Raw genomic sequence first — 16,678 nt, 5'->3', positions numbered from 1 at the left:
GACTGTGGAGGATAAAAAGCCAGAGAGTTCTAAGGAAAACAAATCCTTGGACTGAGAGTTGAATGACAGCTGAAGGGTCCTGGGAGCCCCATGACCTTGACACGCAAGTGCCTGCACCAGCTAAGAGTTTTTCTCGCCTTAATGTATTTAAATGGAATCAATACTGGGGTCAACTGTGTGCACAGCTGTCTTCAGCTCTGGAGGTGACTCTGCAGCCTGCACGGGAGTGTGCAATTGACACAGTCTATTTTTAGCCTCCCAGAGACCGTGACCAACATCCCAAGCAGAGGGTGGGTACACCTGCAGCATTATGATGAGGCAGCCCCATTTGCCAGCCAGCCTGGCCTCTCTTCGACCCAAAGGCCTGCGTTGCTAAACTGGGAAGTCTTTGCTGTTTCCTAGAGGCGGCAGTCTGGATGCACCATGAGAACAGGGCATCACCTCTTGCCCCGTGCTGCTCGTTCCTGTCTAGTCTCAGACCCAGGGTGATCTTGGGGCTGTGCCTGAGGTAGGAGGGAGGGATGGCATTTCCATCTGCTCTGTCCCAGGGGTTACCTTTTCCCTTGACTGTAAGTCTGAGTTGACCCAGTTCATGGAGGAGCAAATCAAGACAGGACAAGGATATTTTTATATATATTATCTATAAGATCCAGATGGTAGTAATGATACTAGGAACAATAATGAAGCCCTTATTATATATACACCATGCTGACGTCTAGCGCTAAGGAAACTGACCTTAGTGCCTTGACTATTCTTGCAGAAAGGTTCTCTCTTTCTTTCTGTGTGTGTGTTTGTGCAGTTTATGTACGTATGTGTGCACGTATGTATGTTTGGAGCCCAGAGGTCAACCTTGTGTTATTCCTCAGGAATCATCTACTTTGTTTTTTTGAGGTAGGGTTTCTCACTGGGTGCTGGTGTTCACCCATTAGCCTACACTGTCTGGCCAGAAGGCCCAGGGGTCCACTGTCTCCACCTCCCCAGTGTTAGGATTATGCCTGAATTTTACATGGGTGCTGGGGATTGGACTCTCACTTCCCTAACAGCCCTTCATGCACTGAGCTATCTCAAGAGCTCCGTGGGAGGTTTCATTAGGCCCTGTATTTATTGAGGAGGGAACAGAGATGTAGTGGTGGTATACAAAAATCCCAAGGTCACACAGCCAGGAGTCAGGACAGAATCCTGGAGCCCTGATTCCCAGCTGAAGAAGACCAGCCCTTGGAGAAACCCACTTGGCTATTGGTCTTGGTATTTTTAAAGACGTGTGTCTTTCTTTGAGGCCTTTTCTGTGCCTGGCATTTTGGTGTACCCATTTCAGAGACAGGAAGTCCTCCGGCATTGCGACGCTTCATTTGGGTGACTTCTGACCTCCGCACCCCCCTTCCCTTAGCCTGAGGGATGAAAGCCAAGCAGCTGCGATGGTGACACAGAGCTGGGCTGGAAGGACGGAGACCCAGAGACACAGTAGTCGGCAGAGCTCAGGGAAGAGGTCAGTCAGTACAGGGACTTGTGGTGCTGAAGTTCAAGGCAAAGTGAGAATCAGAACCTAGGGGCAGAACCTGAGACATCAGCCCTGACATAGTACAACAACTGAGACCCATATTTGAGGGTGGCAAGTCTGATTGTAGCTTAGTGTGAGATGGTACGTGAGAGAAGTGCATAGGCTTCGTTTCCTAGGCCCCATCTCCGCCTGTGATATTTGATTTGGTTTAATGAACACTTACTACATGCCCAGTCTTTTTCTAGGCACTTTAAAAAAATACTAATTTGACTAATTTTCAGTGCAATCTTAAGAAGTACAGATATTTTATTTTCATGTTAGAAGTGGGTAACTAAGGCACAGAGTACAGTGGTTAAAAACTTTGCCTGACATTATGTAATTGATGTAGTCGTCATCTCTCCACTACTGTAACAACATACCCAAGGCTGGGTAATTTATAAAGGAAAAAAATTCTTTAGCTTACAGTTCTGAAGGTTCAGGGGCATGGTGTTATTTTCTGCTGAGAAAGAGAAGAGAAGAGAAGAGAAGAGAAGAGAGAGAGAGAGAGAGAGAGAGAGAGAGAGAGAGAGGGGAGAGTCTTGCTCTTCAAAGATCCTCTCTTGAGAACTAATCAAATCCCCATGAGACAATGAGGTTAATTACTTTCACTGGCATGTCCCCAATGACATGGCCACTCTGCCTCTTAAAGACTCCTCTGCCTCCCACCTCACTACAATGCAGAGCCAGCCTTAAATATGTGAGCCCTTCACAGATAAGCCATATCAAAACCAAGGCTGCTCAAGAGCCAGTTCTTTGCTTCCCATTTTCCCACACATCCTTCCCTTTGTTGAGTATTTCCTCCTGGTCCCACTAAAGGAAAATATTGTTTCCCTATTTGACAGATATGGAAACTGAGGCTCAGATCAGTTTAGACCACCTAGTTTGTAAGATCTGGAACTGAGGTCAATTTGGGTCTGGCGCATCAGTAGCTGCTGTCAATCCTATGGTCAAGAAGTCATTGGCAATTAGTGCTGGGCTACAGGAGGAGGAGGGAGGAGGAAGGGGAGAAGATCTGAAATGTTTGGGGCAGGGCTAACTTGAGTCCCTTCTCTCCCTTTAGGTGAGCAGTGCCCCCCCTCAGCCCCCTCAGCCTGTCATCCCAGCCAAGCCTGTGCAATGTGTCCACCACGTGTCCACACAGCCCAGCTGCCCAGGACGGGGCAAGATGTCCAAGCTGCTGAATCCCGAGGAGATGACATCAAGGGATTACTATTTTGACTCCTATGCTCACTTTGGGATCCACGAGGTAACACATTCAGGTTGGGGACCAGTGGGTGGGACAGGTGTTTTCATTTTATTCTTGTTTTCAAAGGTGGCAAAACATGTATGTCCAACTCTCTACCACCTCAAAATGAGCCCCTCTGGTGCCCCTGAACCCTGACCCTCTCTCCATCCTGTGGTTCCCTTTGGGACCGCCATGGCCAAGGTGGGGCCTGGAGCAGGTGAGTAGGTAGAAGTGGATGCTTGTGTATCCCAGCACTTGAGAGCCTGAGGGGAGGTCAGAGGACTGTAGAGAGTTTGAGCCCAGCCTGGGTTGTGTAGTGACTTCCTGGTCAGACCGAATTACAAAGTGAACTGCCGTTCAAAACAAATGAATTGCAACAAATTGGGGGTGGGGCGGCCAGAGGTGCTTTGAGCTTCTGTGGTACCTTCCGGCCCTGCGTCATACCTTAAGTCTTACCACCAGACCCAGACACAGCACTGATGCTGGCCAAGAGCTGAAGTGCTTGCCGCCAATGCACTGAGGTTGTCCTGGCCTCCCGGAGGTCGTGATGCTTATTAATCTGTCCAAGGGCCATCTCCAGGGGAAGAGCTGAGGATGAGATTTATAGACAGCCCTCCTCTGACACTCTGATTCCATCTGTGCAAGTTTCTCGGGTGAATACTCAGTCCCCTTCCCAACAGAGAAGCCTTGTGTCGGTCCCCAGACAGAAGCAAGCCTCGTGGCCCTCGTGGGTGCAGACTGGAGCCCCATGTCACACCTCATTATATAATTCCCTAGCACTGACCCAAACTGCCCCCAAAGCGGTTAACAGTGGTTGTCGCTTGCCAAGTGCTGGGCATGGTTCTAGTCATGTCCTATGAATCACTTTCACTTGATCCTCATGGGAACCCAGTGAGGAAGACATCCCCACCATCCCTAAGCTAAGGGAAGAAAGTCCTGGGAAAGGAGGGAGTGTTTACAGTCTGCGGTTCCCTGGCTGTGAGGCTGTCTTTGCAAACCAGCTCCTGTGGCTCCCTGGCGATGAGATGATGCTGGAGGAAGGTTTGCTTCCATCCAAACTGCCAGGCTGCTGCCAGGGAGGTTTTTAATATCAGCAGTCAGCGGTTTTGGGTTGTGAAATGCTTATTGTGTCCCGAGTGTTGTTCCCAGCATTTTGGATTATTAGCTCATTTGCTTCTCCGCTTAACCTTAGGCTGCTCCTGCTCACAGGTGATCAGGGCCTTACCAATCAGCCCGGGCCTCATCCCAGCCTTTGTTTTGCATAAGACCAGTGAAGACAGCTAGAAATCCAACCTTCCCCTTTGGCACATGGATTTCATTCCTATTTGCCTTGCCATACATCTTCTAAAATGTTTCCTTCCTCCATGCTCCCTGACCCTCACTTAAGGATTGAGTGGACTCAATTGCTTCTGTTGCGTCCTTGGCAGCCTCAGTGGAGGCAGACGGTGAAGGTGAGGAGGCCTCTCAGTTCCTTTTTTTTAAGATCAGGAGCTCTGTCTCACATAGTCTAGGGAAGCTGGAGGTTCTCTGTGCTGCCTTCTGCAAAAATGGTGAGCCCGGGCCTGTGGGGAGGCCTGAGGATCAGCATTCTTTTCCAAGGGCCCTGGTCCTGGAGGGGGTAGATGCCTGCTCAGGAATGTGGGCACTCCCTTGCACCGTCCTTGGTCTGGCTTCCCATCCAGCATTAACTTGTACTAAAGCCGTGCAGACTATGCAGCAGAGGGGACTCATGACAGTATCCATCCTAGAGAAAGGGTACATCCATGTCGCAAGCTCTAGGAGCTTGCAGCTCTGGGTTCCCTTCTGGGCTGACACTTGGCCTCTTAGTTACTATACTATTACAATGTAGAGACACCACGACCAAGGTAACGTTAGAAGAAAGCATTTAATTGGGGCTTGCTTACAGTTTCAGAGGGTGAGTCCAAGATCATCATGGCTGGAAGCGTGACAGCAGGCAGGCAGGCATGGTGCTGGAGCATTAGCTGAGAGTTCGCATCTAATTTGAAAGTTGGAGAGAGAGAGAGAGAGAGAGAGAGAGAGAGAGAGAGAGAGAGAGAGAGAGAGAGAGAAACAATCATAAGCCCGGGCCTGGCATGAGTTTTTGAAATCTCAAACCCCACCCCTAGTGATACATCTCCTCCCACAAGGCCACATTTCCTAAATCTTCCTAAACACTCCACCAACTGGGAATCAAACATTCAAATATATGAGCCTGTAGGGCCATCCTCATTCAAACCACCACACTTGGGAACTATATCCAGGACCCTGAATGGCTTGGCCTGCCTAAAGCTCCTGCACTGGAAACCAGCCCCGAGCACACTGAGAACAGCCTTCCCTGTATCTCCACACTGACCCCAGGAAGCCTCCATCTGAGTTCCTGGGCCAACTCCAGGCCCACAGCGTAGCTTTCCTGGGCTATTTTCAGTCTCTAATTCTTTCAGTACCTGACAACCCCCCACTGTGACCTGAGGATTGCACATTGTCAAGGCTTTGAGTGAGTTCAGGTGTGCGTGCATGTGTGTGTGTGTGTGTGTGTGTGTGTGTGTGTGTGTGTGTGTGTGTGTGTGTGCATTTTGAGACATGGTCTCACTGTGTAGCCAGGTTGGCCTTGAACTTGTGGCAGCCCTCTTGCCTCAGCCCCCCAAGTGCTGGGATTGCAGATTGAGCTGCCATGCCTAGTTTCGCCCAGCTTGTCAATGGGGAGCAGCATCATGACCAACATGTGAGAGGTGGGAGATTGGCCTGACTCTGCTTGGGAGAAAGCTGCCAACTGAATACCAGACCAGGTACCCTCAGTCAGGTGTTGTAACAAAAAACCCAAACTTATATATGTCATAGTGCAGATGAAAGGGTCTACAAGTCACAGACGACACCTCTACCCCACAGCCTTAGCAACTGTCTCATGGGGAAGTGCTTCTGCACATCTATCTTCAGTACCTCCTGTTACTGCTATAGGCCATCTCCAGATCCAGCTAGGGTAACATACAGGTCTTTAAATACAGGTATGACTAGATGGGTGGCCTTTACCCCTGTGATTGGCCTCCATTCTTTTTTTGGTCTCCAGGATCACTGAATATGAAAGGAGGTAGGGACAGGGATGAGCTGAATGGAGGTGCTCTGTGGAGAGAGACGCTTTCTCACCTCTTGTGATTTGGCAGCAGGGATCTGCTCATCCCTGGAAAGTTCACAAGGAAGCTCTTCCTGGACATTCTAGGCAGGACCCTCAGATTTCCAGAGCAGGCCAGCTGGCTGTGCGGTGGTCCCCAGGGCATCAGTAGGACACTGGAACATTGGTGGTCAGAGAGCGTGGCTGAATCACAGTGTGGGTGGATGGACAGAGCATGGTTATTCTGTAAATATAGACAAGATGGACGATAGGAAGAGGGCTAAGCGAGAGGTGGTTTTGGACCTTTATGTTCTTTGCATCCACGGCTTCACTTAGAGAGGACTCAAGGGGGCAGGGCCAGGAGAAAGTGACCATGACCTTCCAGCAGAACCCAGAGTGGCTTCCTGGGGCCTTCAAAGGAGAGGGCAGCCTCAGGTCCCCAAAAGCCAGCCTGAATCTCAACATCTGTCTGCTGGTCAGAGGTAGGTCTGAGACATCAGGCTGGAAGACATCATCCCTGTCTGTGTGGCCTGACAGCTGGCCAGCACTTGTGTACTGAATACCTTCTACAGATTCTGCTAGGTACATTGCTGGAAGACCTGGTTTTCTCACATTAGCCTAGCATTGACACTTTTGTGAAACTTTCTGCATTTTCTTAATCATCACAGCATTACTTCACATTACATCACATTACTTCACAGACGAGGAAGCAGAGGCACCGGACACTTGGTGATGGGCTGGGTCAGAGAACTTAGCAACAGTGGAGATGTGGTGTGGGTGCAGTGGTTGAGGCTTCCACATCTGTGCACAATGGTCATATGCTCTGTATATTGTCTTCTGATTTACTGAGCATGTCTAACATGCCCTTGCCTATTCTGGGGATAGGGCCTTGCATGCTTGTGGCACTGGGATCTAGGAATCTCCTGAAGAGAGAGGCTTTAGCTCATCCTCAAAGTAAAATCCAGATAGGAACTCAGTCCAAGTACCACCTCCCCCCACACACCTTATAACATTGAAGCCGCCAGCCCTGGGGCAGCAGAGGAAGTGGCAGCTGGCCTTCAGAGTGGTTCTTGATTCCTTTCTGCCTTCCATGTCTCAGGAGAATCTTCTCTTTGATCTACTATAACTAGAAACACAAGAGAAAGAATCCTAGGAGATGCTGTACAGCCTGGCCAAGGGAACACATTACCACAGTACCTGTGCACAGAGCTCTGAAAGCATGGATGGGGACCAGCAGGACTAAATAGATGCAGGGACAAATGGCTGGTTGTAGTTTGTAGCTAAACTAAAGTTTTCCTGGTTCTGTTCAGCTCCTGCGACCCTGCGGCTGGCCACTTGGACCCAAGTAAATACACAGAGACTAATATTATTTAAAGCTGGTTGGCCATTAGCTCAAGCCTACCACTAACTAGCTCTTACACTTAAACTCAGCCCATTTCTGTTAATCTAGATGTTGCCACGTATTCTGTGGCTTTACCTGTGTGCCTGTTACATGCTGCTCCCTGGATGGTGGCTGACATCTCCTCACTCAGCCTTCCTCTTCCCACAATTCTCTTCTCTGTTTATCCTGCCTATACTTCCTGTCTGGCTACTGGTCAATCAGCATTTTATTTATATAGAGAGATATACACAGCAGTAGTCTTTTCTCTTTGGTAATGGAGAACACAAATAGATTTAAAAACCAGTGAGGATATAGGTAGTTTGCATTCCACAAACAGTCTGGCCTAATTTGTCACTTATGGAGTATTGCATCCCCAAGCTGCAGAGGTGCAAACTTTTCAAGCAGTGTGGCAAACAATCTTTGAGATAGATCTTGTGGAGGGCTTATTAGCTTTCTGTCGCTATGACAAAATGATAATCAACTTAGAAGAGGAAAGATAGATTTGAGCCCAGATTTAGGGGTTCTATCACAGATTTGTGGTCTAAGAATGTGGGCCCCTGAGGAGGAGGCAGTAATTAATCATGGTGGGGAGTGCATGGTGGGCCAGATGCTGGCCTCAGAGTGGCCTGGAAGTAAAGAACTAGGAAGGGATAGAAGTCCCAAATTGTCCCTTGCAGGGACACCCTTGATGCCCCAAATTCCTTATACTAGGCTCCACCTATTAAAGGTTCCGTGACCTCTGCTAGCACCACAGGCTAGGGACCAACCTTCAACACAGCAGGCTCTGGAGACCCTTAGAATCCAAACATCACTGTCTTCAACAAATCTTAATGAACTGCAAAAGACTGAAACCACACAGTGTGCTCAGTAAAGTGAATTAGAGCCAGGCCTACAGGCTTCCACCTAACATCGTGACTACTCATGAGGCTCAGGCAGGAGGACTGAAAGTCCAAGGCCAGCCTGGGCTACAGTGAGTCCCAGGTCAATTTACTCAAGCTGGTGAGATCTTGCCTCACGAAAGGGACTAGAAAAAGCCAGTGTTAGGGTAGTAATCTAAGCTGTGTGAGACCCTAGAGTCAATCTCAGCACTGGAACAATCAAAATTAAAAGCCTAAAGTAATTTATACAGGAAATCCTCAAATGGTTGGAAATTAAACTATTCTTCTTTATAACCCATGTACCCGAAAAGAAAACATGTGTGAAATTAGACAGCATTCTAGACTACATGACTGTAAGAGACCAACACATCAAAATTTGTGGGATGCAGTTTAAGTAGTATTTACAATAGTTCTCAACCTGTGGGTCATGACTCCTTTGGCGTGGGGGTCACATATCAGCTACCCTGCATATCAGCTGTTTACATTACATTTCATAACAGTAGCACAATTATAGTTATGAAGTAGCAATAAAATAATTTTTATGGTTGGGGGTCACCACAACATGAGGAACTGTATTAAATGGTCACAGCATTAGGAAGGTTGAGAACCACCGATTTAGAAGGAAATCTATAGCTTTAAATGCTTCTATTAGGGACAAAAGGAAAAACACAAACACCAAAACCCAAGAGCAAAGCTAGAGAAATAAGAACACATAAAACTCAAGTCAAAGAAAGGAAATGATACAGATGAGAGCAAGTCAACTAAATAGAAATCAAATGATAGAGAAACCATCAGAGCCCAATGTTTTGAATTTAGTAGTGCACATTAGCTGTATAAAGTAACTGACTTCATCGTGACCGTTTCACAGTGAATATTGTTCATTTTAACCTTATTTACCCCAATCACCTATTTTTGTGCCCCTTGTTCTTCCCAAACCACCCCTTTTCTTCTTTTACATCTTTATAAACAACTGGATCCTGCATATGAAAGAAAATATATATGTCATTCTGAGTCTGGCTTATTGCACTTAGCATGATGACTCTTCCAGTTTCCCTCATGCGGTGTGCTTTCTTATTTGTGCATGAGTATGGCCCATCGTGTAGGTCGGTGCTCAGGAGTGGGTGGCAGGATGCTATGGCAGTTTTACTTGCAGTGTTGAAGGAATCTCCCTGCTGATGACTATAGCGACTGCTTTACATTCCCACCAATGGGTTCTTCACACCCCCACCAGCACTGTTTTGTTTTTTTTTTTTTTTTGACAATAGCAGTTCTGATTGGGGTGAGAGAATCTGAACATAATTTTAATTTGCATTTCCCTGATGACTAAGAATGTTAATGGTTCTTTTTTTTTTTTTGGCCTTGAATTCATTGGACATTTTGTCTTTCTTCTTTGAGAAGTATCTGTTCAGTTCATTTGCCCATTTATTGATTGGATTATTTGTTCTCTTGGTTTTTGTAGCTATTTATATATTCTGAATATTAATTTCATGCCAGATGTATAGCTGGCAAACATTTCCTCTCACTCTACTGCTTCCTTGGCTGGGAGAAACCTTTTAATTTCACACAGTCCCATTTGTCAGTTTTTGTTATCGTTCCTGAGTTACTGAAGCCCTGTTCAGAAAGTCCTTGCCTGTGTCTATATCATTAAGTGTTCCTTTTCCAAGTCTCAGGTCTTGCACATTAAGATCTTTGATCCATTTTAAGTTGGATTTTGTACAGGGTGAGAGATAGAGATCTAGTTACATTTGTCTGCATGGGATTATCCAATTTTCCTAGCACTATTTGTTGAAAAAGCTGTCTTTTCTCCCACATGCACCTTTCCTTGCTTTATGGAGCTTCATGGACTTCTGCTTTCTCTATTCCATTCCTTAGGTCCGTGTGGCTTCTGCACCAGCACCAGGCTGTTTTTGTCACTTTCCTCTGGGTGTAACTTGAGACCAGGCATGCGGTCCCTGCAGCATAGACCTTTTCATTCAAGATTACTTTGCCTTCTAATGTTTTGTGCTGCCATGGGGACCTTAGGTTTGCTTTTCCTGGTTCTTTGAATGTCATTGGAATTTTAATGGAGCTTGTATTTTATTTGCTGGTTACTTTAATGTGGCCATTTTCTCAGCAGTAAACCCATGAGAAAAATTTCATTTTCTGGTATTTTCCTGAGTTTCTTCCCAGTGTTTTATAGTTTTTGTTACAGCTGTCTTTCATTTCTGGTGTCAGGCTCATTCCTACACATTTAAGTTTTTAAAGGCTATTGTGAATGAGATTGTTTTCTGCATTTCATATTTATTATTGGTGTCTAGAAAAGCTACAGATTTCTGCACATTTGTCAGAGTTAAGTTTTTAGTGTTTGTCAGAGATAAGTTTTTAGGAGTCTTTAGTGTCTTTCAATAACGGGATCATGGCTTCTGTAAATGGGAGTCACCTGACTTCTTCCTTCTCGTCTCTGTTCCCTTTTATTTTTTCTCTCTTCTTGCCACTGTAGTTAAGAATGTAAGCATCATTCTGAGTAAGTGTGAAGAAAGTGGTCACTCTTGTCTTATTCTCCAGTTTTAGAGGAAAGGTTTTTCAGTTTCCCCATTCAGCATAATGTGGCTGTAAGTTTGCTGTGTGTAGCTCAAAATTTAGGTTTAAGACTAATTAAATTAATAACACTAACCTAGACTGATTAAGAGGGAGGAAGGGAAAGGAAAAGAGAGAGAGACAGAGAGAGAGACAGAGAGAGAGAGAGAGAGAGAGAGAGAGAGAGAGAGAGAGAGAGAGAACCAGTGAGCACCCTGAAAAGGTGATATCTATCAGGAGTCTAACAGGACGTACAATTAAAACCACACTGTTGTGGATTCCTATGCACTGAAATTGCTACAAGTCAAAACACAAAAGATACTAAATTGCTAAGATGTGAAGGGTGGTGAGCAGACAGAGTTGGTGTAAGCTTAGGGAGGACATCAGTTTGATGATTCCTTCTTGAGTCTCTCGTGCTGTGCTGTTCTGATCTTTCCTTTTGGTTTTAGACAGACTGGAGCAGGTTTGGACACCAACTCCTTTTTTATACCTCTCAGCTATCTTCCAAGTAGACCTTTAAAGCAGGCTAAGTTTGGAATGAGGCATGTGTCCTGCATGTACTACAGTATCCTCATTAAATACCCAGTGATGTCATAGTGGTTCCAGAAGATGTTACTGGGATGACTCAGTTGCCTGTGATGCAGATGTGCTCCAGTGACCCAGATGTGCTCCCAGATGCCCTGAGTCCCCTGACTATAACTTTCTTTTCCTTCCACTGCAGGAAATGTTGAAGGATGAGGTGAGGACCCTCACGTACCGGAACTCCATGTACCATAATAAGCATGTGTTCAAGGACAAAGTGGTGCTGGATGTCGGGAGTGGCACAGGGATCCTCTCCATGTTCGCTGCCAAAGCAGGGGCCAAGAAGGTGTTTGGGGTAAGCATGTCGCCCTCCCTCATGTTAGCTTCTGCAGAGTGGTCCCTGCCTCTTGCTTTCTCTGGATCTTCCTACAACGACCCACCCTGGCCTACCATCTCTTTTTCTATTTTTGTGTTGTTCTGGGGATGGAACCCAGAACACTGAGCCCATTAGGCAACTGCTGTATCACCAAGCCAGCCCCAGTCCATCTCTCTTGCTAGAGGAGCAGAGAAAATCAATCATAGTACAGTTCTAATACCATCACTACTATCACCACCATCATCATCATCATCCACCATCATCATCATCATCGTCCACCATCATCACCATCATCATCATCACCATCATCATCATCATCATCCACCATCACCACCATTATCACCATCATCACCACCATCATCATCATCATCATCATCATCATCCACCATCACCACCATTATCACCATCATCACCACCATCATCATCATCATCCACCATCATCACCATCACTATCATCACCATCATCACCATCACTATCATCATCACCACCACCATCGTCATCATCATCATCCACCATCATCACCATCACCATCATCATCCACCATCACCACCATAACTATCATCACCATCACTGTCGTTACCACCGTTGCTATCAAGAACAGCACCATCACCATCACTGCTAAGAAACTTCCTTGCTTCAGGCTTCCTTCTCTCAAACCTCATCAGCATGGAACCCTGATGTCATGGATCTCAGTGGCCTTGAGGCCATCTGGTGATCCTACGCTGTCCTCCAAGGGCTGTGGCCTAGATTAGTGTCAGGCTGAGCAGGAGAGAGCAGTGTACTGCCTCTGGTTCCTGAGTCATCAGGAACTATAGCTGAGTTGCTTCCGGGGCTCCTGCTTGGTGCCTCTCAGTCAGTGGTAACTTGGCATGGCCTGCCTGTCATCAACGGCTCTGGCCCTGCCAGGTTTAGCCAGCTTCTTTCCCATTAGCTTGCTTCCATTGTTCCTGTTTCAGGCTTCCCCTTGGTCCACAGTCTACTCCACTGGGGAGGGTGAGGTTGTGGGGGACAGCAGAAGCCATGGTCAAGGATAGGAAATGGAGGCAGAAACACAGAAGGAGGTGATATGACGTGAGAAACAGAAGCTGGGGAGACTTGGAGGCAAGCTAGAAGAAAGAAAAGGAAGGAGAAGGTAAAGAAGAACAGAGCAAGCAGTGAGATTAGAAACAGAGGGAAGAGAAGGAAAGGGTGATGGCCTAAAATGAGGAGCTCAAGTCTCCAGCCTGGCCAGTGGGCTCCCCACAGCAGGTGACCTCTGTGCTTGATGTGACTGGACTCAGCTCACCCTCATCCAGCCACCTGAAAGGGACCACAGCCTGCTGCAAAAGGCCGGGGAGGCCCTTGGGATGTGGCCAGCTACCTATCTAGAGCTGCTATGTTCTTCAGTGCTAACCTCAGGAGCCACATGTATTGGGGTGCCAGGGAGGCAAGAAGGAGGAAAAGTCAGGAACAATGCTCATGGGGAATGGAACCTGAAAGCCAAGGGCCTGACGACCAAGGAAGTGTGGGTGCTCCTGGGACAGAGCACAGCCAGTGGCATCTGTGCCTTTGGTTATTACCTTTCCAGTCCCAAAGGTGGACATTGGACCAGGCCATCAGTGACCCTTTGCAATAACTTCTCAAGAGAACTGGCCCTTCCCGAGACCCAGGCCTCAGCCTCAGCCCTCTTTGTCAGAGAGTCAGGTAAAGTGGCAGATAGGTCACGGAAATGCCTTTCTGCTCCAGCACCTTCTGACGACACATCCTAAACTTCTAGACCCTGCAATGGGTCTTGGCCTCCAACCTTTCCCATGAAGCCCTGCTCTAAGCTGATGGTCAATTTATTTCTCAAATACTTGTGCCCTTTCTTAGAGATTTGGGGATCCTGAAAAGACTTTCATACAAAAGCGAAGAGATTCTGTCAAAGGAAGAGTCCAGAGAAGGGCATTGTGAATCAGCTTTAGTTACTATAAGAAAATACCTGAGACAATCAGTTTCAAAAGATGGAAGGTTTTGTTTTGGCTTACAGTTTTAAAGGTTCCATTTCATGGTCACTTGGCTCCTTGGTTTGGGCCTGAGATGAGCCGTCACATTTCTGTGAGAGCATTGTGGTAAAGGAAGGCCTCACTTCCTGGTAGGAAAAGAAAGGAAAGAAGAGGAAGGGTTTATGATCTAAGATCACATTCAAGGGCATGCATCCAATGACCTAACCTCCTCCCACAAAGCTCCACCTCTTAAAGGGTCCACCAGTGCCGGTAGCACCAGCAGGCTGAGGACTGCACCATCACCACAAGGGCCTTTAGAGAACACTTACCAAAATCAGCTCAAGGGTTCAGGGTTAACCTTTGTGTGTGTGCCTTGGTAGAGGGGACTTAAAACAAGTCCCAAGAGCTGTCCTGACTTTTCTGTTCACATATGTACCCACCTGACTGTGGCAGGACTTAGTGATGGGATGTAGAGAGATGCTCAAGGTTAACTCTGGCCCAGCGCTGCCCTCCACCCCTCCTCAGGAGCTTAGTCTGTTCTGCCTTCTCCCATCCCCCTCCTGCAGGATGCTGAGGTCAGTCAGCCACTCTTTAGACTCCAGCACAGAAACAGGGTCTCCACAGCTGAGTTTTGCTCTCTAGGCAAAGTGGTCAATTTAGTAAAATGACATGAGCCGCCCAATGAGAGGGCCAGATCTTGGCTTTCTAGCTACCACACATCTATTGTCTCAGACTGTGCACCTCTCTGAACCTTAACTTTTCCGTTTATTCAATTGGTTCTGGGTGCTGTGTCAGATTACCATTACTACAACAAAATCCCTGAGAATATCCACTCCAAAGATGGAGAGGTTGATTTTGACTCAGTTTCAGAGGTCTGGTACAGGGTTGTTGGCTGTGTTGTTCCAGGCCTGCAAGGAGGCAGCTGATTATTGTAGGTGCATTTGGTAAAGCAAAGCCACTTCCCTTGGGGAGGCTAGAAAGCAAAGAGAGGAAGAAGAGGAGGAGCTGAGGTCTCCATACCCCTCTCCAATGACCTAACTTCCTCTTGCTTGGTCCCTTTGCTTTCCATAGTGCCATGTGCTTGGACTTTCCCCAGCCTTCAACACGCAGGCCTTTGGGGACTTTGAAGGTCCTGAGTTTAGCAGGCAGCTGTGCTTTTTAAATCCCTGTCTCTTTTGTTCTGTGTATTTTCTAGATCGAATGTTCCAGTATTTCTGACTACTCGGAGAAGATCATTAAGGCCAACCACCTGGACAATGGTAAGGCCCACCTCTGAGTCTTTCCTCGCGGTGGGATAGGGGCTTGCGTTTTCTGGTTCTGGTAGCATAGGTGGGCACAGGAGGGGAGAGCACAGGGCGTGCGGTTTGGGGGAGGTACTGCTTGTGCTGAAACAACCACTCACAGAACTGTGGCCCGGGAGTGTGACATTCCCCTATCCTGCTAGTCAAATGAAGTCTGTCCCACCCTAGCCATCGGCCAACCCTGTCTGTGACTGAGGCCTGGTCATCATGCTCTCTGCTGGGCCCAGCTGCAGGCTGTCATGTCTGTAAGGTAGCCACTGATGTTCTTCTTCCTCTGCATTCTCCATACTCTCCTGCATCCTCTTCTGTCACCCAACCGGGGGTATTGGCCAGAATGTCTGCCACAAGCACTGGTATTGATGGAGTGTGCTCATCAAACTGTTCTGGGGAGTGAGGTCTTGCTCAGGCTGGACTCTGATCATGAGGAGAGATGTGTTCCCTTCTCTTCCTGTGATCTGTGGCATTCCCAGCCTCCCTCTCTCAGTGGCCCATCTTCAGTATGCTCAGACCTGCAAGGGTCCCTGACCAGGCCACCTCCTCATAAATTTTCTCCATCATCAGGCCTGACTATAGCTGCCAGGCCCCATGCTTAGCGTCAGGCTACTGAGCACTTGACATTCTAGGTGCATACTTGGTCCTGGGTGGAGGTGGAGTTGGAAGAGCGGCAGGTAGACCAGAAGCCACGTTATGAGGAGTGGGTTGGAACAGAGGCAGGGTTGGCAGGAGCAGTGAGGCTAAGGTAGCTGGGTGCAGTGGCTGGGGCAAGGTCAAGTCCAAAAGGCAAGGCTCCCATCCACAGTTCCAAAGGGTGGGAAGTATGGAGCCTGGAAGGATGGGCATCTCTGAGAGAAGTAGGCTGGGTTCACTGGAAGGCATGGGAGCAGCGTGGAACAGGAGACTGGGTCCCTGGGCACCTCCTGCTGTACCCCAGAACTCTTCTGCTCCCCCATAGGGAGTCAGATGTCCGTCCCCCCCCCCCCCCCCGTCTGAGAGACCAGACACTATGGACCCTCCCACTACGCAATACTTTGCAGTAGGTCAAAGACCTACTTCGGGGCGGCCTCAGCCTGCCACCTGTGCTCTCTGCTGCTTGACCTACTTGCTGCAGACTCCATGGAAGACAGGAGCATAAATCATCCCACAAACTTCTCTGTGTGTCATCATGAGCCTGACTCTGGGGACAGAGCCGGGAATATGACAACGGATGTCCCTGACCTAACTGAATCTACTTCCAGTGGGGAGCAGAATTACAGATACTAAAGCAAGCAGTGACCAGTCAGAGAAAAACTCCCGATGACAATGTTCTGATCATTTGGGTGGTAGGGGAGCTGGGGACCTTCCACTCACATTAGGTGAGACGCCCTCTCAGGCAGCACATTCAAGTTCAAGTTTGAAAAACGTGAGGGAAGCAGGCTGACCAAGTGTCTGTTTCCCATGACTATAATAGAATATCTGAGACTGGAAAATTTATAAAGGAAAGATGTTTAATTTGGCTCACCATTCTGAATGCTTGGAAGTCCCAGACTGGCTGATGTCTCTGGAAAGAGCTTTGTACTGCTTCTGCTCACAGTGGAAATGTGGGAGGGCAAGGAGGCCAAAAACCTGTTCTCAGCATGACTTCCCCTGAGAGTAACAGTAATCCATTTGCTGGTACTCAATTCCCATCGCCCGACATCCTGCTGGGCCCCATCTCCCAACAACACCACACTCAGGAATCAAGAATCCTACACATGAACTCTTGAGGCCACACTCAACCCAAGTACCTAAAGTTCAGAGGAGAACTTTGGGCAGCATTGAACTGGGCATGCTCAGGGCACAAAAAGGCCCATGG

General features: G+C 47.7%; 1 protein-coding gene across 2 annotated transcripts in view; it reads left to right on the top strand.

Moving 5' to 3' along the window:
• Positions 1-16,678, top strand: part of Prmt8 (protein arginine methyltransferase 8) — a 95,688-nt gene that overhangs the window by 40,455 nt on the left and 38,555 nt on the right. For both annotated transcript variants that reach the window (XM_052721841.1, XM_052721840.1), the window contains exons 2-4: positions 2,598-2,783; positions 11,405-11,560; positions 14,742-14,805. In XM_052721841.1, coding sequence (XP_052577801.1) covers positions 2,598-2,783; positions 11,405-11,560; positions 14,742-14,805 — 406 coding nt within the window. The remainder of the gene's footprint in view (positions 1-2,597; positions 2,784-11,404; positions 11,561-14,741; positions 14,806-16,678) is intronic.

The sequence above is a fragment of the Peromyscus californicus genome, unplaced genomic scaffold, assembly GCF_007827085.1.
Source record: "Peromyscus californicus insignis strain IS unplaced genomic scaffold, ASM782708v3 Scaffold_6__1_contigs__length_162567912, whole genome shotgun sequence".
NCBI classification, from domain to species: Eukaryota; Metazoa; Chordata; class Mammalia; order Rodentia; family Cricetidae; genus Peromyscus; species Peromyscus californicus.
The sequence above is the reverse complement of the archived record's forward strand: the minus strand, read 5'-3'. Positions and strand labels throughout refer to the sequence as shown.